Consider the following 27,054-nt stretch of genomic DNA (forward strand, 5'->3'; position numbering starts at 1 on the left):
AGGGATCTCTCAGGCCCCAGCTGGTTTGAAAATTCCATCCTATGACCTTCCACTACAATATCAATGAGTATTTAAAGAATATTCACATTCTAGTTATCATTATATACAATGTCATTTGGATTCATATAATTGTTATGTCATGAAGGCTTAAAGTTCCATCTCTTCTCAATGCTGACTTAAATATTCCCAAAGCATGCTTGATTTAATGGGTAGGGGGAACTACATTACCTTCGCTGATGAAAAATGCAGTCCTTCGATACAATTCATCCTATTGCTATATCTAGCTAGCTTGGTTTTTAGCTGACAGGCAATTTATTCCTAAGTCAAAGTCTTTCTGAGTTGCTGGTCTGCTGGCAGAGCCTTTGAGAACTCTTAAGTTCCCTCCATTGGGAATAATTTAGTTGAAGTGCCTAGAATTACTATATTTTTTCTTTTCCCTTCACGGGGTCACACCACTAAAAGGATATATGAATGAGGGTCAGGGATGGAAAAAATATCCCTACCTTCAAATGTATGTATGTTTTTATATCTATAAACATACATAAACATATATAAATACATGTTGGACCTATTATAACACATGATGTTATAAACACATGTATACCATGCATGTGTGAATATATCCACATATATATAGATGTAAAATATGTGCACATAATCATAGGATTATGAGATTTAAAGTTGAAAGGAACTTTAAAGATTTTTTTTCTGTGACCCTAATTGTATTGGCAAAGATATTAGAGTGGATAGACATTTTTTTTCTCCAGCTTATTTTACAGATGAGGAACTAAGGCAAACAGAGTTAAGTGACTTGTCCAAAGTCACATAGCTTTCAAGTATCTGAGGCTAGATTTGAACTCAGAAAGATGAGTTTTCCTGATGCCAGGCCTGGCACTTTATCCACTGTGCCACCTAGATGCCTCAACTCATAGCAAACTTCCTTATTCTACAGCATGGGAAACCAAAACCCAGAGAAGAAAAGTCACTTCCTTTATGTCCTACTCAATTTGAACTCAGGTATTCTAATTCTAAGGCCAGTGAGTTTTCCACTTCACTAGGTTACCCTCATTGCAACTTAAAAAAATAGAAAGGAACATCAAAGTCCTCTCTATCTCCTGTTCCATTTGGAAATTCTCTCTACAATATCTCTCCCAGTGGTGTAATCAGATGAGGAGGGAATTCTTCTCTCTCAAAGCGGTACAATTCACTGTTGAATTGATTGAAAGGAAAGTTCTTATAAAACTCTAAGATTTAGAGCTGGAAGGGAACTTAGCGATCATCTCAGCGTCCCCTCCCCATTTGACAGAAGAGCAATTAGAGAAGTTGAATGTTCAGAGTTGGCAGAGTCAGGATTAAACTCCAGGTATTTGGACACTACAACGCTGGTTCCATTACAACTTGGTTTGAAGAGCAATGGGGAAGCAAGTTATAATGTCCCTGCCCATCTGTGAAGAGGCCTAGGTAGCCACTGGGATTCCTAAATAGAAGCTCTGGAGGTGATCCCAGAGTAGAGTGCTACACTGTTGTTCAATCATGTTTGACTCTTTTTTTTAAAAAATGTTTTTATTTATGGAAATGGGTTAAATAACTTGCCCAGGGTCACACAACTGGGTAATTATGAAGTATCTGAGGTCACATTTGAACTCAGGTCCTCCTGACTCCAGGGCCAGTGTTCTATCCACTGTGCCACCTAAATGTCCCTTGTGTTTGACTCTTGGTGACTCCATTTGAGACTTTTTTTTTTAGTTTTTGCAAGGCAGTGGGGTTAAGTGACTTGCCCAAGACCACACAGCTAGGTAATTATTAAGTGTCTGAGGCCGGATTTGAACTCAGGTACTCCTGACTCCAGGGCCGATGCTTTATACACTGTGCCACCTTGAGACTTTCTTGGCAAAGTTACTGGTAGTTTGCTATTCCTTTCTCCAGCTCATTTTACAGATGAGGAAACTGAGGCCAACAGGATTAAGTGAGCTTCCCGGGGTCACAGGTATTAGGTGTCTGAGACCAAATTTGAACTCAGGTTTTCCTGACTCACTAGGCCATCTTGCTGCCTCTAGCTCTTATTATTAGATGGCTGTTAACGTTCCTTCTAGTCCCAAATTCATGAATCTGTGATTTAGCATCATTTGCGAAGCAGCATCTTCCTCCCGCGCAGGTGAAGGAAAGGCGTTAGAACTACAATCCCCTGTAGAACCGCGGGAAGGCGTGGTTTCTGTGACCCTTCCCGTGACGCCGTCATTGCCTTATGGAAGTTGTAGTTTAATCTAGCTGAGGCGGTTCCCATATTAAGGCGAATTCTCCCCCCCAAGGACTCCCAGCCCCAGAAGGCAAAGCGGCCGCGGCGTCCTCATCGCGAGACGTGAGCCGCGCGATTCACGTTCGTGGCGGCAGCTGCGGCCGAGGCTCCGACGGGCTCCGCCGCCGCGCTTCAGCCTGCGGCCGCTGCCTCTCCCGGGCCCGGGCCGCGAGCGGCCGCCCCCTCAGGCCCCGGCGTCGCCGGCGTGGCCCCGGGCCGAGGGCGTGGCCATGGCGGACAGCGGCGGCGGGAGCGCCGGGGCCGGCGCGGGCGGCGGGAGCGCCGGGGCCGGCGGGTCGGGCCAGGCCTCGGCGGCCTCGGCCTCGGGCTCTGCGGGCGCCGGCTCGGGCGTTACTAACCCCGGCGTCGCTGCCGCCCGGAGACTCCCAGCTCATCGCGCTCATAGTGGAGCAGCTCAAGAGCCGGGGCCTGTTCGACGGCTTCCGCAGGGACTGCCTCGCCGACGTGGACACCAAGGTAGCGGCGGCCGAGCCGGCCCGGGCCCTGCCCCCGGGCCTCCCCCGCCGCACAGCGGGAGGATGCTGGCGGCGGGCGCCCTTCCCCGACGCGGTCGGACTGGCGTGGACCAGGGCCAGCTGTGTCCGGAGAAAGAACTGTGGACTTTGAACAAAGACTGTTACCTTTAGTTTAAAAAAAAAAAATTAGTGTAATTTTGCTATCTCTTATGCTTTTTCTTCCTTAAGAATAGGATTTCTCCCTCATCACATTCAATTTAGCATGGAAACAACGTCAAGGTAGCAGGCTGCCTTCTGTGGGCGCTGGGAGGAAAGAAGCCAGATTAGGGGGAAAAATTGTAAAATTGAAAAATAAAGAAATAAAGATTACAAAAATAAATTTAGAAATTAAAAAAATGAAATACTTCACTTCCCAAATCATGTGCTTTTCTATTTCCAAAATTTAAGAAATTGTAAGGAAACCTATATATGTATGTGTATATATATATATATATATATATATGTTTGTGTGTGTGTATTTGTTTTCCAGTTACATACAATGATAGTTTCTATCAATGATTTTTATTTGCAATGTTTTGAATTTTACAATTTCTTCCTCCCTCTCCCCTCCCTCCAACAGAAGGCACTCTGATAGAGTCTTTATATTTGCTTCCATGATACACATTGATCCAAATTGAATGTGTTAGGAAAAGAAACATTCCAATGGAGGAAAAAATAAAATATTAGAGATAGCAAAATTATATGACTTTTGAAAATTGAAGCTAATCTTTGGTTTTCATTTAAACTTTGCAGTTCTTTTTTTCTGAATACAGATGGTATTCTCTGTCAGAGATTCCCTAAAATTGTCTCTGATTGTTGCACTGATGGAGCAAGTACCATCAGGGTTGATCGTCACCCCATGTTGTTATTGATATATGTAGTGTTGTTCTGGTTCTGCTCATCTCACTCAGTATCAATTCATGCAAGTCTTTCCAGGCTTTTCTGAAATCCCATCCCTCATGATTTCTTATAGAACAGTAGTGTTCCATCACATACATATGCCACAGTTTGTTCAACCATTTCCCCAAGTTGATGGACATGCACTTCGTTTCCAGTTCTTTGCCACTACAAACAGTTGATATATTTTTTTAAACAAGAGTTTATTAAGCACCTACTATGTGTTTGCCTGGGGAGGGTTTGCATCACAACAAAACGTGATACAAAGTTTGTATTGATCAGAAAGCTGCTCTGAAAAGTCTAGTGTAAATTACAAAAAAAAATTATTTGAGAGTAACAGGAAAGGCCTCTGTAGCACTTGAACTTTGAAAAAAATAGAGGTGAAAGAACATGGCCCAGATATGGGGGACAACCTATGTAGAACTGATTTTGAGTGGCTGCAAAGTAAAGTTTGTGAAAAAGAACAATGTGTAATAAGCTTGAGAAAACCAGTAGAGAATTTTATATATGAGTTGAAGGGATTTGTATATTATCATAGAGATAAGGAAGTGCTTTTTTTAGTGATAGTGTAACTCACCATTTTGTCCTATAATAATATCAATTTTAGTCAGACTTGAATAAACTGGAAAAAAAGGCTATTGAAATAGTCCAGGAGAGAGGTATTGAGAACCCAAACTAGGATTGTGACTGTAACAAGAGATGAAGTGGTAAATATATCTACATCTATAGATATATTTAAAATTGTAAGACTTGACTACTGATTTGATAAGAGGAGAGGAAGGAGTTTGGAAGGACTGAGATTTCAAACCTAGGTAGCTAGATGAATGATGGTACCCTCATGAGAAATAAAGCTCAGAAGAGTTGATTTGGGGGGGGGGGGATAAGTTACTTTTTTGGACAAGTTGAATTTGAGATGCCTGTAAAAACACTCAGATGGAGTCACTCTAGCATTTGGTAATGTAAAACTGAATGAAGCACAGGGTAAAAAATTAAGGCAAGATATCTAAATCTAAACCTTTCTTTGGCCTTTGACACTTTTGATAACACTCTTAATATTTTCTTTAGATTTTTGACACACCTAAAGATTCTTCTTCTGGTTCTCCTCTAATTCACCTGTTTGAATGTTCCTCTGTCTCCCTTACTGGGTCCCACCTGCTAACCTGTAAGAGCATTGTGAGCTTTGTAGCTTTGCATTTTACTCTGCTCCTCACACTCTTTGTTTCTGCAACTACTTTAAATTCCTCTTACATAGTACCTCATTACCTTTGCATTTTGTTTTTCAAACCAGGAATATTCTTTTTTTTATTTTTTTATTTTTCTCATTTTGTACAAATTTTTTTTATACATTAATAAAATTCTTGTTTAAGAGTAAACAAAATACCCCCTCCCCCTCATGAATATAAACTTGCTTGAGCGATAAAGTAAAGGGGAGAGAGAAAAAATTAAAATTAAAAAAAAAATAATAGTAGTAATTGTAGGTATGGCCAGGTGGCGCAATGGATGAAGCACCAGCCCTGGAGCCACGAGCACCCAAGCCTACATCCAGCCCCGTAGACCCAACAATCACCTAGCTGTGTGACATGCAAGCCACCCGATCCCCACTGCCCTGCAAAAACCAAAAAGAAGAAAAAAAAAGACCCAAAATAAAATAGTAATAATAGTAGGGGTGGCTGGGTAGCGGACAGAGCATTGGCCCTTGAGCCAGGCTATGTGGCCCCAGTCAGGCCACCCAGCCCCACTTGCCCTGCACCCTCCCCCAAATAATAATAATAATAAAAAATGTGCTTCAGTCTTTGTTCCAACACCAACAACTCTGTCATGGGTGGATCATATTCTTTATGATAAGTCCATCACAAAAGTTACTTCCATATTTTTCCAACTTTGTCATTGCTGATTGCAACTCCCTCCTTTGATATTTCTCCACTACCATGTACTATATTTTCTCTCTCCTTTCACTCTGACTCTGCTGTAGGGTAGCTGAGTATCACAGCAGACAGATCCCTGGTCCTGGGACCAAGAAGCCCTAAACCAAGAATATTCTTTAGCTTCACTCCTCAGTTTCTCCTTTTTTCTTCAAGGTCATGCTCAATACCCTCCTTATGTGGTGCTTCTTCTTCCCTTTCCTCCACTAGAATTTGTATCAGCACTTAGTAAATATTTAATAAATGCCTGTTGACTCAGCAAATGAAGCAGGGGGAGAGACCTAGAAGAGAGGGGCATTATTTAGGGAGCAGGATATTCGACAGTATCAGCTCTTGTGTAGATATCTAGGACAGAAAGGATTTGGGCAGTTAAGAGATCATTGATATCTTTTAAGAAATTAGGTTCACTGCAGTGCTGATGATATATGTATGCATATATATTTTGAGGGCACTCTTGTATTGACTAATCAGTGGATTAAAACAATTCTGTCTTAAAAGTTTCTTCTCTTCACCAAGATAATGTAATTTGTGCAACAAAAGGTATTTTTTAAGAGCTACTGTTCTGTCTGCATTTGTAAATTTACTGATATATTTTAAAATAAATTTTTAAAAAAGGGTGAGTGCATAAGGATTAGTCTTGGGCAAAAAAAGAACAGTGTCTTCACTGGAGACGAGTAAAGAAAATAGAACCATATCTGAGTGATGTTAGAGAAAAGGGAAGAGGGAACCATCTGAGAGATAATTTGGTTAATTGCATAAGAGGTGATGAAAGTTAATCTAATGAATCAAAATAACTTTCTAGGAATTTGGCTATGAGAGGACAGCGATTGAAGGTGGGAGAAAGGGGGTTGAGAATTTAAGGCACAAATTAAGGGGTTGGCATTAACAAGGTGAAAAGTCCTCTCATCCCTTGAATTTGGTGCAAAGGAAGGAGAAGGTGAGAAGATGAGTGTTTAAAAGTATGGAATTGGAGAGAAAATAGGAATTTGGTACACAGAGATTGCCTCAGTGAGGCAAAGGCTACTGAGAGTGAGGGTATGGTATAAGTCCTTGTAGAGAAAAGAGAAAGTTTGCAACAAACACTTGGGAGTAGAATCAAGTCACCATGGAAGAGTAAAAGGCTTCTTGTGTAACAGTGGGAGCAAAGTTGAGATTACATAACTTAAAATTGTTTAACTTAAAATCACAGTTGGTTGAATATTTGTCATCTCTATTTAGCAACTGAAAGTGCATGGTGAGAGTTTTGGAAGTGTCAGTGGGAAAAAAGGACAAGGGATTTAATAACTTGTTACCTAGGATTAACTAACTCTCCACTCTCCTTTGCTTTGTCCTCTCTTGCTTCCTATCACCTGAGTCATGACTTGACCCCTCCAATCATCTTCCTCCACCATTAAATATGACTGAAGAGAAAGCATGAAACCACACCTTATTGGATCCACTAAAAGTTCTGATAAATAATCTCAGCTCCACACTTACTGTAGAAGGCAGTTCTTTATCTCAGATGGTTTAACTAGCCCACTTCAGTGCAGCAGCTTTTTCAGACCTGTGATTTGCAGAGTTCGCTCTTCCCTTTTCTCTAAAAACACTCAGATATGGTTCTAACTAATTTCTTGTCTCCAGTGAAGACATTGCTTTTTTCTTGCCCAAGACAAATCCTTATGTACTCACCCTTTATAAAAAGTTTATTTTAAAATATATCAGTAAGTTTATTTACAAATGCAGACAACAGTAGCTCTTAAAGAAAACCTTTTGTTGCACAAATTACATTATCTTGGTGAAGAGAAGAAACTTTTAAGACAGAATTGTTTTAATCCACTGATAAGTCAATACAAGAGTCCCCTCAAATGTTTGTGTGTGTGTGTGTGTTCATAGAGTATGAAAAAAAAATCACAATGAGAGGCAAGTTAGAAATCCAGACTACAAAAAACAGATATTAATGTAATAGTTCATTTATTTTGTGGTAAACATTACAAATAAGATCAATCATTGCAAATATATTTAAGTTAACTATTTAATAGCAATCTTTCAAAAAACATTCTCTTTCTACACTATTAGAATTTCCTAGTCATATGGATATTATTCTCAACTCCTATCTCTCTTATCCCACATATCCAGTCTCACATCTTATTATTTATACCATGACTTGTATATGTCCTGTCCTTCCCTTCACAGACACCATCTTAGCACAGTTCCCTATCACCTCTTGAATTGCTGCAATATTCCCCTAATTGGTCTCCATTCCATTCTCCACTCACCTGATTTTCCTATAGTTTAGGTCTAACCAAATTACTCTTTTAATCAATAAACTATAGGGAATCTGAGACCTTTTCTGTTCCCTCTTTTCCCACTTCCCCATTATCCCCCCCGGGGTAGCTGTTGCATTTTCATATCAAGGTGAGTACATAGGAATTTTTGTCTTGTCAAGAAAAGGGCAATGTCTTCATCCGAGAAGAGTATAGAAAATAGTTGGGACCATGTCTGAGTGATATGAGGAAAAAGGAAAGGAAACTCTTTGCAAATTACAAATCCTCCATTGCCTCATTGCTGAGATAACCTATCTACTCTATATCCTGTACATGGTTACTTACATATCATCTCATTAAAATGGGAGTTCCTTGAAGGTACAGATGAGGTCTTTGCCTTTCTTTGTATTTGGCATAGTTTCTGTTATGTAATAAATATTTAATAAATGCTTATTGACTGATAAAGTCAAAATTGAAAGGGGAGGAAATTGAGTCCGAAGCTAGAATTATGGCCTGGAAAATCAGAATGTGATGAAGTGGAAGTAGGAGCTATGATGTTATTAGTATGGGTACTTTACTTTATGAATTTATATGGCACTACTGCTGTAGTACGCAGTCTTTGTATATTCATAGATTTAGAGCTAGATAGAAATTTTAATTGGAAGTTATCTTACAGCTTACAGATGAGGCAACTGAGAATTTCACTTTTCCAGGATCACACAATTAGAGGGTATCAGAGGCAAGATTCAAATCCAGATAGTCTAACCCTATTGCCAAAAAAAAAAAAATTCATCTTCTACTGATGAACTTCTCTGCACTTTGGCTGGTTCTTGAACAGTAGTTTGTTGCTGGTTCATACTTAAAATTTTTTCAGTTTACCTACTGTTGATAGAATGAGAAGTTCTAGAGCTTAAATTTTGCTATTAAAATCTCCAATAATCTAGGGTCACTTCCTCATGAGGACAAGGCATTGGAAGAAAACTTTAATGAGGGTTGGTTGTCCTTATTTAGGCAAATTTTTTTGGGAAGAGTTTTGACCAAGAAGGGTTGATTACATCTTTTTCCAATAAAATGGAGTTCCACTTCAGAAGACACTCTTAGCATAATACATTTGTACTAATTCCTGCATATTTTTCTTTATACTCTGTGATCAAGATTGTTCTAGTTTGTGACAGGAGTTCCTTCTGAGACCCTCAATACTGCTATAAAGCTAACTCTCCCTGTGATTGAAGTTAGTCTTATTAGAGTCAGTGTTCCAAAACTAGTTAGCTGTTGGCTAAGAGAGAAATGATCTCTGCAATACTTTCCCTGAATTTTCTTTAACTAGTAAATAAGTGTTTAACACAGAAAATGCATAGTGTCATAAATACCACTTTAAAAATGCACAGAATAGAACAGAAGGAAAATAATTAGAAAGTAAACAGGGTGACTTTGAAAATAAAACGTTGGATTTGTTGTATACTAAAGGGAGAAGAAAGTTGTGTGTCATGCTGATTGTGGTATTCAAGGAAAAAAAATCACCTTTTTTCTCTTCTGCTTTGGATATGTGAAAAATTCCAAATAAATTCTTAATAGAATTAAGTGGTTGTATTTGTACATGGTGTTTATTTTTAAAAGCAGTTCCTCTATAGATGTGGAGTTTTTTTCTTTCCAAATAAAACGTTTAGCTTTCCTGTAGATTCATAGAAAATTAGAGTAGAGAAAGAATCTTAGATCGTGTAGTCCAGCCTCTTCATCTAACAAACCAGAAATCTGAAACCACTGGAAGCTAGATAGATATATCAACTGATTACAGATGTTCAGTTTATATTTTGAACTATCTGGTTTGCCCAGAGTTGGATTTTCTGAATAATCTATACTACATGCATTTTAAAGGGGTAGGTAAAATTTAGAGTTTAGTTGGTTCTATTTTAGAAAGTGATCTTGCATCAGCAAGAAACATCTAATCAAATTTCTTGGGTTAGTTTGAACAGTACAGGAACCTGAATGTTTTTATTATGGACTCAAAGAATGTAAAACCCTGCTTTTACCTTTGAATCATGAACCCCTTTGGCAATCTGGATCCCTTCTCAAAATAATATTTTTAAATGCATAAAATAAATAAATTATAAAAGAAACTCAAGTCAAAATAGTAATAAAACTATATAAAACCCCAGATTAAGAATTCTTAAAACCTTTCCTTTAGTGGGAAGATTGCCCTATGGTTCTTGAAATTGCTGCCCAAGCTCTTTAGGAATCCACAAAGGTTGAAGAGTCTCCTAGACCAATTATTGGCATTCAAGTACAGCTCCTTCGTGTGTTTGTGTGTGTGTGTGTTTAGAAACTTTAACTGGTACAGATAATAGGGTTTAAATTTTGATGAATGTGTATCTACTTATTTTTTAAATAACCTTATTTAAGTCTTGTGACAAAATGTTTCAAATAAGAAATTCTTCAGTTATGTATTTAAACATTCTTCTTGAAAAGAAATTAAACCCTGTTAGATTTCCACAGCAGTTACAAAATGTCTGGCTGAGCACCATGACTTAAATTTGTTTTACATTTTAAAATAAAATGTTAATTGACTTGGACAAATAGAAGTACATTTTGATCTGAGGATAGTCTAGAGGTGGAAAATATTATGCAGGACTCAGTCCTGTTAGAAATTTTGGAAAGTGACTTTTCTGAATTTTCTCCCCTTCTTCTTTTCAGCCAGCTTACCAAAATCTAAGACAGAAAGTAGACAACTTTGTGTCAACTCATCTGGACAAGCAGGAGTGGAACCCAGCAATGAACAAAAACCAGTTAAGAAATGGGCTGAGACAGAGTGTGGTTCAGTAAGTAAACAGAATTGAGTAAATAGCAGTCATGAATATAAGTATTTAGTCTTCATTTATTTAGGCAAGATTTATGTTATTGTTATGTTTTGGAAGAAGCAATAGAATTACTAGAATAAGGGCTGACATAAGCAAAGCTGTCAATCTTTGATACCTTTAAAACTTTTTGGTGTAGGAAAATTTTATATCTATATATATTTGTTTCTTGGGTAAGAAACAGTAATTTCATTATGTTCAACTAAAATTATTTGATGGTTTATATTGAAGTTTCTTTAGTTTTATTAATGTCATTATTAGCTTCGGTAGAAGATAATGTTCTTAGAGCACATTTACCTTCATATTGAAATTGCAGTTTTAAGGAAATTCAGGGTCTTAGGATATTTCCTTCAAGTTTGTAGCATTGCTGTTACTTTCAAGAATTTGTCAGTCATTGTTCATGCATGAATTTGATTGTTTTTCTTCCGGGTGGAAAGTTAGGCTCAAACTCTTATTATTACCAATTACTGAAAGTTAACTTTTTTGTAAACATAAGGTTTTTGTTATTGTTTTCACAAAAATGAAGACCTTTTCTCTTTTATAGAAGAGCCAGCACTCTTCAGCTTGATGCTGGCTTCTGAAGCTTTTTACAGGAAAAGCTAAAATTCTAGGAAAAGTTGGTGATAGCTTTTTTGGAATTATGGATAAGAAAAAAACTAATGATGCTGTGACACTTTTATCTGTTTGAAATCATAAAAAATGTACCTTTCTTGCTTTTTCTCCAGGAAACAAGTTATGGCACGTTAAAAAGAGAGGGCAGAGATATTAGATAATGAATTAGAATTTTACTAGTTTCCATTGGATTATTATTTATTTCACCAGTATGTTATGAAGACTTTTGTAACTTAGGGAAAATACTTTGAGAATTTTGAGGGAAAATTTCTAAAGTAATTCAAGGTGCCATTGTTATTATTGCTGTTGCAAATTTTTGTAAAGAATGTAATAAATGACCTTGTATCATATATAGACATGAAAGGATTTTTATAATGGACCTGTAAATATTGATGTTCTTTCAAACACGCTAACCTTTCAAATCTCTTCAACTGCTATGTCTTTCCTCCCCCTCAACTTCACATAAGAATGGTAACCCCCTTCATCTTTCCCATTCTCAAGTATTCCATCTTAGTGACAAAAGAATTCTGAAATTTACCTTTCATTATATCACCCTCCTTTAAGCCTTTTATCCATCTCCTTCATATTTTAGCACTTTTTTCATCTATCACCCATACCCTGGCTTTACTCTTCTGTCAAATTTGACCACTTCATTATTACATTGTCTTCTGCTCTCAGATCTATTGTGCCCTTGTTCCTCCTGGCAATCTCTTATCTTGTAATCTGCTCTAGATCAAGAGCTGCTTTAATGGTGTTAGAAGACTTGTTAACTAATTTGTTAAAATTTGTTAACTAATCTTAATTGTGCCCTCATTGTAGCAAGACAATTATGTTTACTCCTCCCTAATCAATGTACTGTCATATTACTCAGAGCAACTGTTTCAAACCCTCTCTAGCTTCCCACATCTATCTATACCACTTCCCTCTCAGGAAAGACCTTGCCTCATGTTTTGATCACTACCCCCCTATTCTCTCTTCTTTTGCACTAGTCTCTGATGAAGAAATGGTCCTTCTTACCAAGATCAAGTTCTTTATTCTTGATTCCTTTCTAATTGCTCCCCCCTCCCCCCTTATTAATTCTTGTCCATCTGTTGGCTCATACCCACCAACATGCTTTTATCTTTGCAATTTTTTAAAAAAGACAAAAATAATACCCCCCCCATAAAAAAACCTGTTTGATCCCATTCCATCATTCAAGATCTCTTCTTTTCTTATACAAACTCATGGAAAAAGTGTCAGCAGTAGATCGTTTTTATTTCTTTTCAACCCTTCGCAAATCTGACTTTCAACCTCATTCAACTTATTGTCAAACCTCATGGTCTTTTCTTAGTTTTCAACTTCTTAACCTGTGATATTTGACATTGGCCTCCTTCTCTTTTTAGTTATTCTTCTCCCTGAGTTTTCCTGACATCATTCTTTCTTAATTTTTCTCCTTAATGGTACTTTATCAGTCTCCTTGGTTGATGTTCTCATCCCTCTCATGCCCTCATCTTTCCCTTTACTTTATGACCCTTTACCTTGTACTTAATTCTCTCTTAGCCTTCCATTCCCTCTACTCATCAGTTCTTTTCTAAGCTATCACTGTTGTCCTAGTTATACTCTCCTCCTTTCCCACCTTGACCCTGGTGAATAAATTCACCAAATCCCTTGAATATTTTTCCTGTCAGTGATCTTGCCCTGCCAAGCACCAGCTTTGGATTGCTACAATCATCCACTGCTTTCACTCCTACTCGCATGTAGCTGAGCAAAGCAAGAGGAAATCTTGAAAGGACTAAATCAGTCCACTGTAAATTTGCTACAAGTCTCATGTTGACCCTCACTTCAGCAAGGCAATCCTTTTATACCTCCTGAGTTCTTAGCCTCCTGAGCCAACCACTTCTTGAGGAATGTCTTAATATCAAAAACCCCTCCAAATGTACACATGATCTCATTTCATACTCCAGCAAATTTCTTTCTTTCATTGTTTTTGTTGGGTTGTTTTGGTCATATCCAACTCTGTAATCCTGTTTGGGGTTTTCATGGCAAAATACTGAAGTATTTGCCATTTCCTTCTTCATTTAAAAATGAGGAATCTGAGGCAAATAGAGTGAAGTGACTTGCCCATGGTCACATAACTAGCACATGTCTAAGACTAGATTTGAACTCAGAAAATTAGTCTTCCCAATTCCAGACCTGGCAATTTATCCATTAATCACCTAGCCAACATCATTCAGTCCTGCTCTTTTACTAACCTTCAATCTCTTCCCTTTCTGTAGCTTCCCTGCTGCCAATGAATACAACTTCATCAAAAAGAGAGAGAGAGAGAGAGAGAGAGAGAGAGAGACTTCATCTATCCATCCCCACTAGCTATTGTTCTGCATCTCTCCTTTTTTGTGGCTAAACTCCTTGAGAAAGTTTATCTACACTATGTAGACAACACTACAATAAGAAGCTTCCACTTCTTTTCCTCTTATTCTCTTCTCAACTTTCTTTGGTCAGACATTCAACTAAAACTGTTCTCCAAAGTACCACTGACACACTAGTCTCTCCTTGTTCTCTTTCTATGTCTGACAGCTTTCTCATTCTACTGCTAGATTTCTTTTGATCTCTCTGATCCTGCCTGCTAATAACCTTCTCCTTATCTCCATTTTCACTTTTGTCTATTGGACAAAACCAGTATGTCCAAATCTGAACTGATTCTCGTTTCCTTCACAACTTCCCCTTTTTTACTTCCCTATTGTCTAGGGCACCACCATCCTCCAACCTAGCTGTCATTTTTTACTCTTCACTCTCATGACCAATTTGTTCCCAAGTCTTATCAGTTGTTCCCTCAAAAGATCTCTTCTGTATGTCCCTTTCTTTCCTCTGACATAGCCACCACTCTGGTACAGTTTCCTCACCTCACAGCTGAACTTACACAGGTTGGTTCCATTATCTTACTTCTCTCTCCTTTCTAATCCATCTTCCAGTCAACTGTTAAGTTGATTTTTCTAAATTACAAGTCTGTCCCTGTCAGCACCACCCCACAATCAATGAACTCCAGTGGTTTTCTGTTACTTCCAAAATATAAATCTCTGACTCATATCTTGGCCCCTCCTTCCTTTCCAGTCTTCTTACACCTTATTCCCCTCCATGCACTATTCTTCAATCAGGTGATACTGTATTTATTTCTTACATAAAACATTCCATCTCCCACCTGTGCCTTTTCACTAGCTGCCTGACCCCTAACCCTGGAATCCCCTGTCTCCATAACTGATTACTGACCTTGGGCTTCCTTTAAGTCTCAGCTAAAATCCCACCTTCTTATCCCGTATTTATTGTTTTCCCCCTTAGACTGCAAGCTCCTTAAAAGAATGAGCTGGTTTTTTGCCTTTCTTTGTAACTCTGATGCTTAGCACAGTACCTTGCAAATGACTTCCAGATGACTCCCAGATCTATCCATCCACCTCTGGAGCCTGGATTAATTTTGGTCCTGTTGACATAAACAGGAAAGTCCTAAAATACCATGAGTATATATGCATCTTATACATACCAGAGAAAATTAAGTGAAGGAGTCTGTGTTAGTGATTGAGTCTTTGGGGAGGAAAATTTTAAAAGTAAAGCATGTTAGATTGCATGTGGCAAATGGACTGTTATTTGAAAAAATTACTCAGGACTTAAGTTCTCACTATCTTGACACTTATTTAGGTAGACATAAAGACTCTCAAATTACTATGGTTAGGATAAAGGTGATGGTTCTTACGGGAACTGACTGACAATGATTTATTTGTATTTGCACAAGGTCAGGAATGCTGGAAGCTGGAGTGGACAGAATTATTTCACAGGTAGTGGATCCAAAACTAAACCACATCTTCAGGCCACAGATAGAGCGAGCAATTCATGAGTTCCTGGCTGCACAGAAGAAAGAAGACACTATACCAGCTCCCCCTCCAGAGCCTGAAAATCAGGATCCACCTGCTCCTTCTCAGGATTCCTCTTAAGGTAATATGTCGCCATATTTAAGTTTTTCAGTAGTTATTTACTTTGCCTAGCACTGTCCTCTGATTATTTGTTTTGTACACCATGTTAGCCAGGCATTTGGTGTGACACTTAGATGGCATCTAAGCCACTATGATAAATTCTCATCATTGAGTCAGATAAGGTGTTCCTGAAGCCTCAGGAGTCCATTGGTTTGTTTTTGCTCTGGAGGTTGTCTAAAACTTCATTTATCAGTGAATATTTGAGAGATTGTGACACCAAAACCAAAATTAAAGCTATGAATTGTCTCGTCATTTAAAAAAGACATCTGAAATAACCAATCTGTAACAGATCATATTCCAAACAAAACTTTTTTCTCTGTGAATAAATGTCTGTCCTAGAAATGAATTAACCTTTTGTTTTATATAATTAAATAACATTTAGCAAGCTGTTAGTGGTGTCCTTGATGGAGTTCACCCAATTTCCCTCTATGCTATAGATATCTTTCATTGCTATCATATTTGAAGTTTGATCATTCAGGTATCAATCCTATGATTTTATATTTTAAGCCTTGAATAAATCCTAATAGAATTCTGAGGCAGATTGATTAATGTTTCTTTGTAAGATGGATGTAATATCAATAGCTAATGCTATAGTATTTGAGGTTTTTAAACATTGCTTTAGAGTCTTAAAATAGCCCTGTTTGAGATATTTAATATGGGTTTTTTAGTTTTAACTGATAAGAAAATGAGACTGGGGGAATAAATGACTTAACTACAATTTTACAGCCAGTAAGAACCAGAGGTAGATTTGTATTGTCATTTCTGGTTCCCAAATATAAATAGCTTTCAAAAAATGCATAGAATTAACATTTCAGGTAAAAGTTAATTATATTTCAAACTGTTCTAGAAAGCATTTCTATCTATGTAGAGCAGTCTGCATTCAGATTCTATTTCTGCCACTTAACTACTTACATGATCTTTGTTAAGTGACCTGACCTTATGGAATTTCAATTTCCTTATCTGTAAAATAAGGGGGTTGAACTAGATGACTTCCGGTGTCCTTTTCAGCTCTAGATCATATGATCCCATTCCTATTATTAGGGGGGGTTTTTTGGTAAGATTTTCTTTTATCTGAAATGAATCAGATAAATACTTGGGTTAGTCATCATTTTATCTTAGCCACTAGTTAAATAATAGTGCAAGAACCAGATATACAGGTGTTTTTCAGATAGAAAGGAGAGAAGCCATAATTTAAGTTCATGTATAGAGCATTTAAAATAAAAGCAAAAAAGAAATATTCTAGTAAGTCCTGGACCATCCTGTTTTCCCTTATTTTTCTGATTTAACTTGAATTTTAAGTGAATATGGTATTTTTCAAAAAGTGGTATTTGGATCTGATTATACTTTTTTTTAACAGCCTTTTTTTCTTATGCCTTTGATGAAAGCTGCTAAAAATTCATGTAATTGAAAATGAATAAGCTTATTCAACTTGACAAGACTGCAGCCTCATAATGAAGATCTTCAAAGATTGTAGAGCCTTCAGATTTCATTCCTAACTGAAAGCAGCAACAGTTTGACAATAGAAACTGACATGGGACCTTTATAATCCTTAAGAAAGCTATTGAATTGATAGATTGTAAGGATTAAATCCTTACAGGTACTCAGGAAGTTGCTTAGAACTTCTGCATTTTGTGTAAGTTTTGGGTAAAGGGGTGGGTAGTTCATGTTGTAGGGGGTTTTGTTACTTTGACATGGAAGGGATTTGAATTGACTTATTAAATGTTCTTTTCACTTTTCTAATAAAATTTTTTAAACATGCCTGGTTTTTGAGTCCTAACCTTAAGGTTTAGCTTTAGATTCTCTGCTCTAAAGTTTCCTTCCACCTCTAAAACTGATTCTTAAGTGTATTTGTTGCTGAGTTTTAGAGACATGAAATTCAAAGTCCCAGGTATGACCTTGGCCAGCCTACCTCTAGGCCTGAGTTTCCTCATCTTAAAAAATGAGAATCTTGAACAACATTATCTTTGAGATGTCTTTTAAACTTGATTCCTAATTTGACTCTCTGCTGCTCAAGAAAGATTTTTTTTCTTTCAACTTAAAAATATGTAAATAAAAAAGCTTGATATATTAAACTCTCTGTCTTGTTAAAGTCCAACTCCTAGTTCTTGCTGAGTTCTAGCACTACAGAAATTAAAGGCTTGATTATTCTCACCCATACTGTTTTGTCATAAAAATATGCATTAAGTATTTACTTTGCTGGAAGATAAAGTTTTTGCCCTAGTAGAACCTATTATTTAGTAATGGGATAAAATATATTCCATTAAATAGGTGGTGTTTAACTTGGAATCAGAGAGACTTGAGTTCTACCACTGCCTTAAATGCTAGTTGTATGACCCTGAACAAGTCACTGAATCAAGTAGCCATTAAAATACCATATACATTTTACCTATTCTATGTTAGTATTTCTTTTATTCAATTAGTCCCATAGTCTTTTGTAAGAGAAGGAAAGATCATGTGTGAAGACTGCAAGACTTGAAGATTTTTGCATACCATATAAAAAGATTGTGTTTTTGTAGGAAACTTCACAGTTTATTTGCTAGTAACTGAGCAAATGAAACTGTCTAGAGCCAGGCTTAATGTAAAGACGTAAGTTGCTGCCTGCCTGCTTTTCTAGCTTTAGAGAGCAACTCTATGGACCTGATCCATAAATGACTTCCTTTCTGAGACTTATTTCAAAAGGAAGGAAAAATATGTGCATACCTAATTAGAATCAGCCATTGAGGTGAAAAGGGCAGAGGACACAGGAGGCCATGTCTTTAGTTCTTTTATATGCTTTATTCCCATTAGGTTAGGAATGAATAAGTGAAGTTGTGAATCTAATTATAGATGTGGGCATTTTAAGCCACCTATACAAAGGCCTTGCTGGCTTCATAACTATTTTGCTGAGTCTACTTTTAAAAGTTGTACAGTTACTTTTCAACACTTAAATTTGAGGTCAAGAATTTATAGAATTGAATTTGAAAACAAAGAGTAGTTTGTTCCCAAAAGCTTCATTTCCCCAGACCTGTCTGAGCAAACAAAATGAGCAAGAATCCAACCAATTCACCTAAACTTAGAATTTAACTGTCTTTGATTAGATCTTAACCTTTTTGACTGGCTGAGTTTTGCCCAAGATTTTCCATAATGGTTGGTTTCTGGGTGAGGACATGGAAAATCCTTTAGTCCTAATTCAATAGCTGGTTATATAAGAAATAATCATTTCAGGGGGATTTGTAAATTGTATGTGTAGGAAAAATTTAACCAGTGCATATCTGAACTTGTTACTTAATCCTGGTTGCCTGAGACATTGAAATTAATCAACTTGCCCAGGGTGTATATTAGAGACAAGATCATAGATTTAGAAGGGATTTAAGATAAGCTATCAGATCAAAACCCCCTCAGGTTTTCCTGACTCTGAAAGGCTAACAATATCAACCTACTGTGTCACTTCCAAAAGGGTGGTGGGTGGGGCATTAAAATTTCTTTTTGAAGAGAAAAACAAAAAGAAACATCCTTTGAGATAAACAACACCTGAGCTTTTAATCCTTGTTCTAGGTCTTCAGCATCTTTAGAAAAAAATAGTGAAATCCCAATTATTGCAGACTGCATATTGCTCTGAACTTATTCCCTACACATTAGCATGGGTGAAAAGCCTAGATTCTGGACAGCTAGACAAAAAGCACCAATGTTCAAACATTCCAAAACTTGTTAAATTGTTAATTTCATAAATCAATCTGTCATGATGTTGCATTTTTCCTTTTAGCTTTCCCTCACTTTAAAATTGAGAAACAAGTATTTTATGTGAAAAGAAAGGGGATGGTGCTTCTCCTTTTGAAGATTCAGTGTCTTGTGTTAGCATCCCCATCTTGTGGGCTTTTCAGATATCACAGCTAATGACCATCATGATGGATGTGTTGCATATTTGGACTTGGGTATAGTAGAATGTTAACTGAATTATCCGTACCTTTCCACATATGTAACTCGTATTTCTTGATTTTCCTATTGACATCCTTTATATCTGTGATGTCAGTCTTGAATCCATTTTACAGAATCTCAGAATTACAAGAAACCTCAGAAGCCATCTAATTATGGGGGGGAGGGAGAAGTCCCTTTACAGCATCTTCAGTGAATGGTCAACCAAGCCTCTGCTTGAGAACCTTCAATAAGGAGGAGCCTATTAACCAACCTCACTTAAATTTTCCCATCCTCAGCAAGTCCAGTCTTTGAGAGCTACTTGAAGCGCTGGAGTTAAGTGATTCGTCTACAGCTACCTTGGGTAAGAGGGAATACTTGAACCCAGATTTTTCTGACTTCCAGGTCAAATCTGTAATACACTGTACACCCTCTCAGTGTCTTTATATGATGATATCTACAACTGAAGGTAGGACTCAAGCTGGGTTATGATCAGATTAGATTCTGAACTTTTTCTGCCCCTTCTCTGAAAGCTTTAAAATTTTTTCTCCTCAAATATGAGTGTCAGATTATATCAAGACTTTCCTTACCTCTGTGACAAATTCTTCATTGCTATAGTCACCTTTCCACAAAGTTCCCATCATTTTCAACACAGTAGCTAGACTCTCCCTTTAGGTGAAAATTCTCAGGTTACTCTGCCTTTTGAAAGATGCAGGTATTAATGCAAATCAAGAAATTATTAGCTGCTCAGTTATCTTCACAGTACTCCAGCAAGCATTAATAAAGTCCTCATCCCTTCTACAGTATATGTCCATGGAATTTGTTTCCCATAACTCATCAGGCTCCAATGACGATAGTGTTCCTCTTTCTGCCTCCATTGATAGCTGCCCAAATGTTCTCCACCATGGTTCCACTCATCTAGTTACTGGATTTCTTTATATATATATACATATATATATAATTTTCATTTACAAGTTTATCATTTACAAAGCTATGTCTCCACTTCCACCTCCCACTTTACTTCTGTTCCTTTTAAATAAAGAATATCTTCCTAAAATTATACTTGGCATAGATCTCATCCCAACAAGCTTCAGTGATTAGGTCAAATTTACTTCTTTCCATTATTTTTTCTTGCTTATCCATACTTTTTATAAACCTCTGGGATGATAGGTTTTATTTTTACTCTTCCATGAATTTATGGTGTATCTCCTGTGGTTCTTCCTACAATGAAGCATCTCTGGTATCTAAAATGTATTTTTCCTCTATTTTTCAGTATAAAGTACTTTGGATAAGATTTAAAATAGTTTAGACAAATGCAAGCCTTGTGAGGGGTCCTGCTCCATGTCCCTGCCCCCCCCAAAAGGAATCTTTAACTTATGTATTTTAATCTGTGATTCAGAAATCCAAAAACTTTACCCAGATATCATCTTAGAAAATATTTTTATTGGTAACTTGTTTTTTATGTGTAGATTTCTCTCAGTATACTTCTATCTCTCAGAAAGCTGTCCTACATAAAAAGAATTTTTTTAAAGAAAAAAGAATGAGGATGAAAACCAGCAAAACTAAATCAATACATTGAAAAAGTCTGAAAATGTTTATGATGTTCCACACCTGTAAACCTCCCAGTGCTGCCAAGGAGTGGTAATGTTAGATAGCTTCTTTGCAGCTGTTGACTTTTTACATTGACTTTTGTTTTGTCTTCGCCCGTGATTGACGGATGAAAGTACAACCTATGCCTCTAAGGTTTTTTTGCCTAAGAATATAATCTTTGACAACACTACCAGATTTGTTCTGGTAGTATTATTTGTGTCCACGTGAAACACCAGAAGTATGTAGTAATCTACTTAAGCCTTTGGAGGTTCTCTGCCACATTCCCCTCCTGGCTTACAAATTCCAGGAAAACGGCAGATAATGAGGTTGCCCTTCAACCACCACCCCTCATTTTTACAGGGCAGCATCTATGAATCCAGGCCTTAGAGAAATAATTGCTTTCTCCCAGAGTCTAGTTCACTTGTTTTTAGGAAAAAACCCAGTATCTATTACTTAATTCTAAGTATTTAAAGGACCTTCCCTTTCTCCATTTCATCACACCTATCTGTCAGCCTTCTAATCTAGATCAGGATTTTTCTGCCTCTTAAGTCTTCTAGTACCTTAGGTTTAAGATTTGAACAAGATAAGACAATTGTAGAATATCTGGCAGTTAAAAGATGACTTGCTTAGCTCTGAGGAGAGATTATTAGAACAGGGAGAGGATATTCAGTGGGGATATAGCATTGATTCAGCTCAGTACAGCTTCTCTATTGGTGTTAATGCTGGTCAGAATCTCTGAAAAACCTTGTCTTTCCCTAAGGGTTCCATGAAGTTTCATCTAATTGATTTAAGCCTTCAATCTGTAATCCAATTAAATCTTGAGTACAGTTTTGATACCTCTGAAGGAAAATATGAACCTAACCAGCACAGGGCGGGACCTTAGCATACAGCACTGGACATTTCTTTTTTTGTTTGTTTTAAGGAACATTTCTTTTTTCCTTGATAACCAAAAGAAAGGAGCCATGTTCCTTTGACCCCTTTGGAACTGTAAGCCTCAGTTTTTCCCATCCATAAAGCCAATCTGCTCGTGGAAAATAAATGATTCACTTGTCTCTGGAAGAAATATAAACATTGCACACTGAATGGAGGTCCCTTCCTAATTTCTTTTGATTTCCTTACATGCTAGTAACTGGTAAGTCCCTCTGGAGAACTGCTATGGTAGATTTCCAAGAGGAGTAGAACTTTGGATTATAGTCACAGAGTAATAATATTAGAGCTAAAAGGTATATTTATTTGAAACCATCTCATTCAATTTCCTTAGGGTCTAGGGAACCCAGAGAGGACAAGTGTTTTTCCTCAGTCACACAGCAAATTAACAGTAGATCTAGATTAGAGCCCAGGACTCATTTTCCCAAGCATATCTCTTTCCAGAACAATATGTTGTCTCTCTTTACTGTCCTTAATACTAGAGATCTAAACAAAGATTAACAGATTACATTGTACTAAGATATATACCATCTCTTGAATTTTTTAAATTTTTGTTTTCAGTCTCAAATTCTCCACCCACTCCCACACCCATTGTGAAGACAAAAAAATATACTCTTTATTATATATATTAAGTCATGCAAAACAGCCATATTACAGAGGAAAAAAATTTAAAGAGAAACAAAACTATGCTTCAATATACACTGAATCTTTTAGTTCTCTAACTGGAGGTGAAGAACATATTACATCATGAGTCCTTTGGAATTGCCATGTATCATTGTATTGACAAGTGTTACTAAGTCTTTTACAGTTGATTATCATTACAATATTACTGTTGCTGTGTACATTAGTTATTTAGAGTTCATTCAGCTGCACTGCTAAAAATTAATTTGTGCTATAATGGCTGATTTTTAAAGAAACATATGCTCTAACCATTCTTACCAGCTTAATATCAAGTTCTGTCCCTGAATTTTCTCTTCCTCCTTTTTTTTTAATCCATTTCCCCTTTTCTCCAGTTCAATTAATGTTTTTGTACTTCTACATTTCAAGTAAAATTCATGAGTTCACTTTTTGGATATTTCACTGATGCAGATTGCAACCCCTCTAACAGTTTTAAAAGTATCCTTTGAGAGGTGTTTTGACCACAAAATTAATTATTAATTAATAGTCATAATTCAGACAAGGCAGGGATTATCATCTCCTTTGGAGGAAAAACTGAGATTCCTTATATGGAAAGCAAGTCCATCTTGAAATTGATGTCTATGGTAGGAAGTCCATATCCTGTATCACCAAATGTCTTGCAATTATGAGGTAGTCAATCACAATTGAGATGAATTGAATTGGTCCCCCACTTCACAATTGACTAAAAACTAGTAGTTATAAATTTAAGAGGAACTAAGTCATGTAACTTAAATGACCACAAAAGGGACCACAATAAAAGCAATTGAGCTATAAATAATTTAGAATCAGAAGATCTGAGTTTCAGTATTGGCTCTTCTTTTTATTACATGACCTTAGGGAAGACTTGGAATTTCTGTTAGTTTTTTCAACTTTAAAGTAAGGATAATAATACTCTATCTTGTAGGGTTGCTGTAAGGGAAATATTTTTATAAACATTAGATGGTTTTATCAATGAGTTATTAAGACCTACATGAATCCTTTCAGTCAAAAACCAGTCCCTGCTCTTAAAGGAGCTTCCAATCCTAAAGGTTAGAGATCCTGGACAATTAACCTTTCTGGACTTCTATTTCCCACTCTGTAAAAAATAGAATAGGTGAGTTCAAGTACCTTTCAGCTCTCACATATTATAGTCACTTGCAAGATGTAAGCATTAAAAAAGTATTGACCATTTTTCTCAGAGAAAAACCTATGCTTTTTTCTTTATAGTGTATGTGGGTAGTGTACGTATACATAATGTAATTGTATAGTATGGTCAGTGACTCCGAGCGCATATGGCTAGGTCTGATGTCTGGACTTAAAAATTGTGTCTGGACTGTGGCTGGCAGTGGGTAAGGTGCTGTCTAGCCTGGCAGCTCTTAATAATGCCAGGGATGGAGAGGGAGACAGGAAAGCTGGAGTGTCTGAGCTTTCATTGGCAGGCCACACTAGGTGCTGTCCATCATTTTATTCATGGAGAATCTGGGCAGTCAACTGTTTATGGCTTTGTCATTGGGGATGGATTGGAACCAAAACTGCAGACAAATAATTGCTTCCTTCCAAAAATTCATCCCTTCTCCCCTTCTCCATTCCCTCTGTTGCCAAACTAGGGTCAAGCCCACATTGCTAAACAGATGGATTATAAGCAAGAACAGGGATAGTGTGCATGGTGTAATATAAGGAGTATTGGACTAGGAGTCAGGAGACTGAAGTTCAAGTCACAGTTCTTCCATGTCATCCCTTTGTGATCTTGAGCATCTCCTTGAATCAATTTTCCTATCTGTTAGTTAAATCAGGGGTTCTTAGTTGTTGGGGTTTTGTTTTGTTTTTTGTGGATGTCTGGACCCCTGGGACAATCTGGTGAAGCCTATGGGCCCCTTCTCTGAATCATGTTTTAAAATGCATAAATAAATCTCAACAGATTACAAAGAAAACCAGATCTATTTCATGCAAAATTACAAGTCTTCTGAAATCTATCCATGGAGTCTGTGAACCCCAGGTTAGGTTAAAAATACTTGGATTAGGGGTGGCTAGGTGGCGTAGTGGATAAAGCGCCGGCCTTGGAGTCAGGAGTACCTGGGTTCAAATCCAGTCTCAGACACTTAATATAATTACCTAGCTGTGTGGCCTTGGGCAAGCTACTTGACTCCATTTGCCTTGCAAAAAACCTTAAACAAAAAAAAAAGAATACTTGGATTAGATGATCTGAAAGATCCCCCTCAATTCTGACATGGTGTTCTAGATACCTTCCAGGTCTTATTTACCATTTACCATTCCATGTTCTTAATGCCCTCCCTCCAATTCTGACAGTCTGTTTTTTATGATCCCAGCCTTTCTAGAACTGGAGGTTTCCTCTGGTTTGTTCTATATCCTTTCTTTTTGAAGGGAATTCAAGGTATATTCTCTGTGTACTAGAATTAGAGGACTCATACTATAGGGATGGCTTGGCTTAGTGTTTCCTTTTCAGGGTATAGAATCAAATACTTAGACACTATTACCATTGCCCCCGTCTCCCTTTTGAGAGGGACCTGAAACACCAAGTCACAAGTTCCTCCTGAGCCAGAGCAAAAATGGTGGCAACAAAAATCATAGCTTGCTAGGTGGAAAGAGCCGGGACTGTTACTGAATCTGTACATCATTGGGTAAATCACTCTGCCCCACTTCCTCTCACCCATCACCACCACCCCTGTCTTCTGCAAAATGAGTAGGTTGAATGAAATGACCCCGAGATTTTTTCTATGTTCCTGTGATATATATGTATATACTACAACTGCTCTTAATTCTAAGTTGTATGATCCCATAAAGGATCTATTTGCTGACCCCTGAGGTCCATCCTCCTCTCCTTGTTTCTGTACTTTGAGAGACTAAAGAAATTGCCTTTAGTCAACATACCCAAATAGAGTCTCCTGCTTTTCAGTCTTCTCTCCCCTCTACTTTTCCCTATAAACAAGAGCACCATTGTCTTGCCTACTAAGGGTTTAAAAGAGAATTTGACCCTTCTCAACCTACCTTCATTGAACTAGCCCTCCTGTGCACTCACCTGAAAGAATCTCTCAAAATGTCAGTAAAAGTTACTGACTGTAACTAAGAATGAATATTGCTGTCTTAACAGAGGAAAATAATTAGCAAGACAACAAAATAACAAAAATCATAGTCCTCATTTCCAGTTTCAAAGACTTATGAAGCACTTTTCCTACAATAACCTTGTGAAGTAGGTAAGATAGATACCACTGTCTCCATTTTACAGATGAAGAAACTGAGTTTTAGAAAGGTACGGTGATTTGTTCTAGGTTCCATAGCTAATATGATCAGAGTTAGATATGGAGTCTCATCTTCTATCTTGCATCAAGTTTTTTTTCTTACTTGCCTGTCCCACGTGTCTTTCAAGTATAATTTATCACTTTGTTAAGCTAAATCGATTCTACTTGAATGTGCTAATGATGGTGTTAGATATGATAAATCACTTAAATAAACAAATTATAACAACTCACTATATTTTAAAGTTTTTACTGTATTTGAAATAAATATTTTTAAATTTAAAAATTTTAATTAAATTTTTAATTTTTTAATTCACTTTTACAGCATTTTAAACAAATAAATTAAGTACTGCATTTTAAAGTATTTTTCATATTACAGCTCATTTCCCAGTTATAGAAACTGAGACTAATAGAGAATTAACTTGCTTAATGTCTTACTACCTAGTAAGTAGTAGAGTCAGGATTTGAAGGTGATCTTCTGGCCATATATCATAGTCTATATATCAAACAATTCCTTTGTCTTGCTGAAAATGGACTTGCTGACACAGACATAAACTCTTTGCTTGTAAATGAAAATTAACTTAAACTTAAAAATCTAAAAATATATTGCACACACACAAAAAATTAGACTACCAATAAATGCACTTCCTTATACATTTGGATCAAGATAGTACAAAACAAAATTAAATTCTGGTGGTAAAGTGAAATTTTAGGGACAAAGAATATGACTGGACATATCAACATTCAGTAACTACCTTCAAATCTTCTTTTCTTCCTTTCCTCCCACTATTCCATTAACTCTTTCCTCATTTCTTTTCTTCCTCCTATTTATTCATTCATTCATTCCTCCCTCCCTCCTTCCTTCCCTCTTTTTCCATTCTTTTTTTCTTTCCCCTCCTCTTTCTTCCTTTCCTCTTTCCTTCTTCCTTCTCTGTCCTTTCTTCTTTGCTTCTTCCCTTTTTCCTTCCTTCCTTCCTTTGTTTTCTTCTTTCTTGGCATTAACTGAATAATTACTATGTGCAAGATGATATGGTATGGAGTTATGAAAGGCAGACTATAGTTGAGTTATCAGGATATTAGGAGCATAGATCTTATCAGTGGAAGGAAGCTTTAAAATTATATAGCCCTAAACATTAATTTCTTAAATATTACATTCTAATCTACAAATATTGAACATCTACTACATTCCAGACATCATGCTTAGTGATGAAGATGTGAAACAAAAATAAAAGTGTTCATCCTTCTAGAATTTGCTTTCTCCAAATGAGGCCTCCAAAGGGCACATTAGTTTCCCAGGGTCACACAGGTAGTAAATATCAGAGCCAACAATCAGTGCAGCAATCAGGACTATTTCTAGACTGCCTTTATTAACTAATTGTACTTGTACCCTAAGGAGGAAT

General features: G+C 37.0%; 1 protein-coding gene across 1 annotated transcript; it reads left to right on the plus strand.

Annotated features, from left to right (window-relative positions):
* The first annotated feature begins 2,511 nt into the window (after nt 1-2,511).
* BOD1 (biorientation of chromosomes in cell division 1) lies at nt 2,512-25,874 on the plus strand. Its single transcript, XM_074212392.1, is given in 5 exon segments — nt 2,512-2,655; nt 2,657-2,773; nt 10,565-10,689; nt 15,098-15,297; nt 16,693-25,874. Coding segments are annotated over 4 exon segments (570 nt in total). The 5' UTR covers nt 2,512-2,526; the 3' UTR covers nt 15,297; nt 16,693-25,874.
* Nucleotides 25,875-27,054: the final 1,180 nt, after the last annotated feature.

Source organism: Macrotis lagotis, chromosome 1, assembly GCF_037893015.1.
Source record: "Macrotis lagotis isolate mMagLag1 chromosome 1, bilby.v1.9.chrom.fasta, whole genome shotgun sequence".
NCBI classification, from domain to species: domain Eukaryota; kingdom Metazoa; phylum Chordata; class Mammalia; order Peramelemorphia; family Peramelidae; genus Macrotis; species Macrotis lagotis.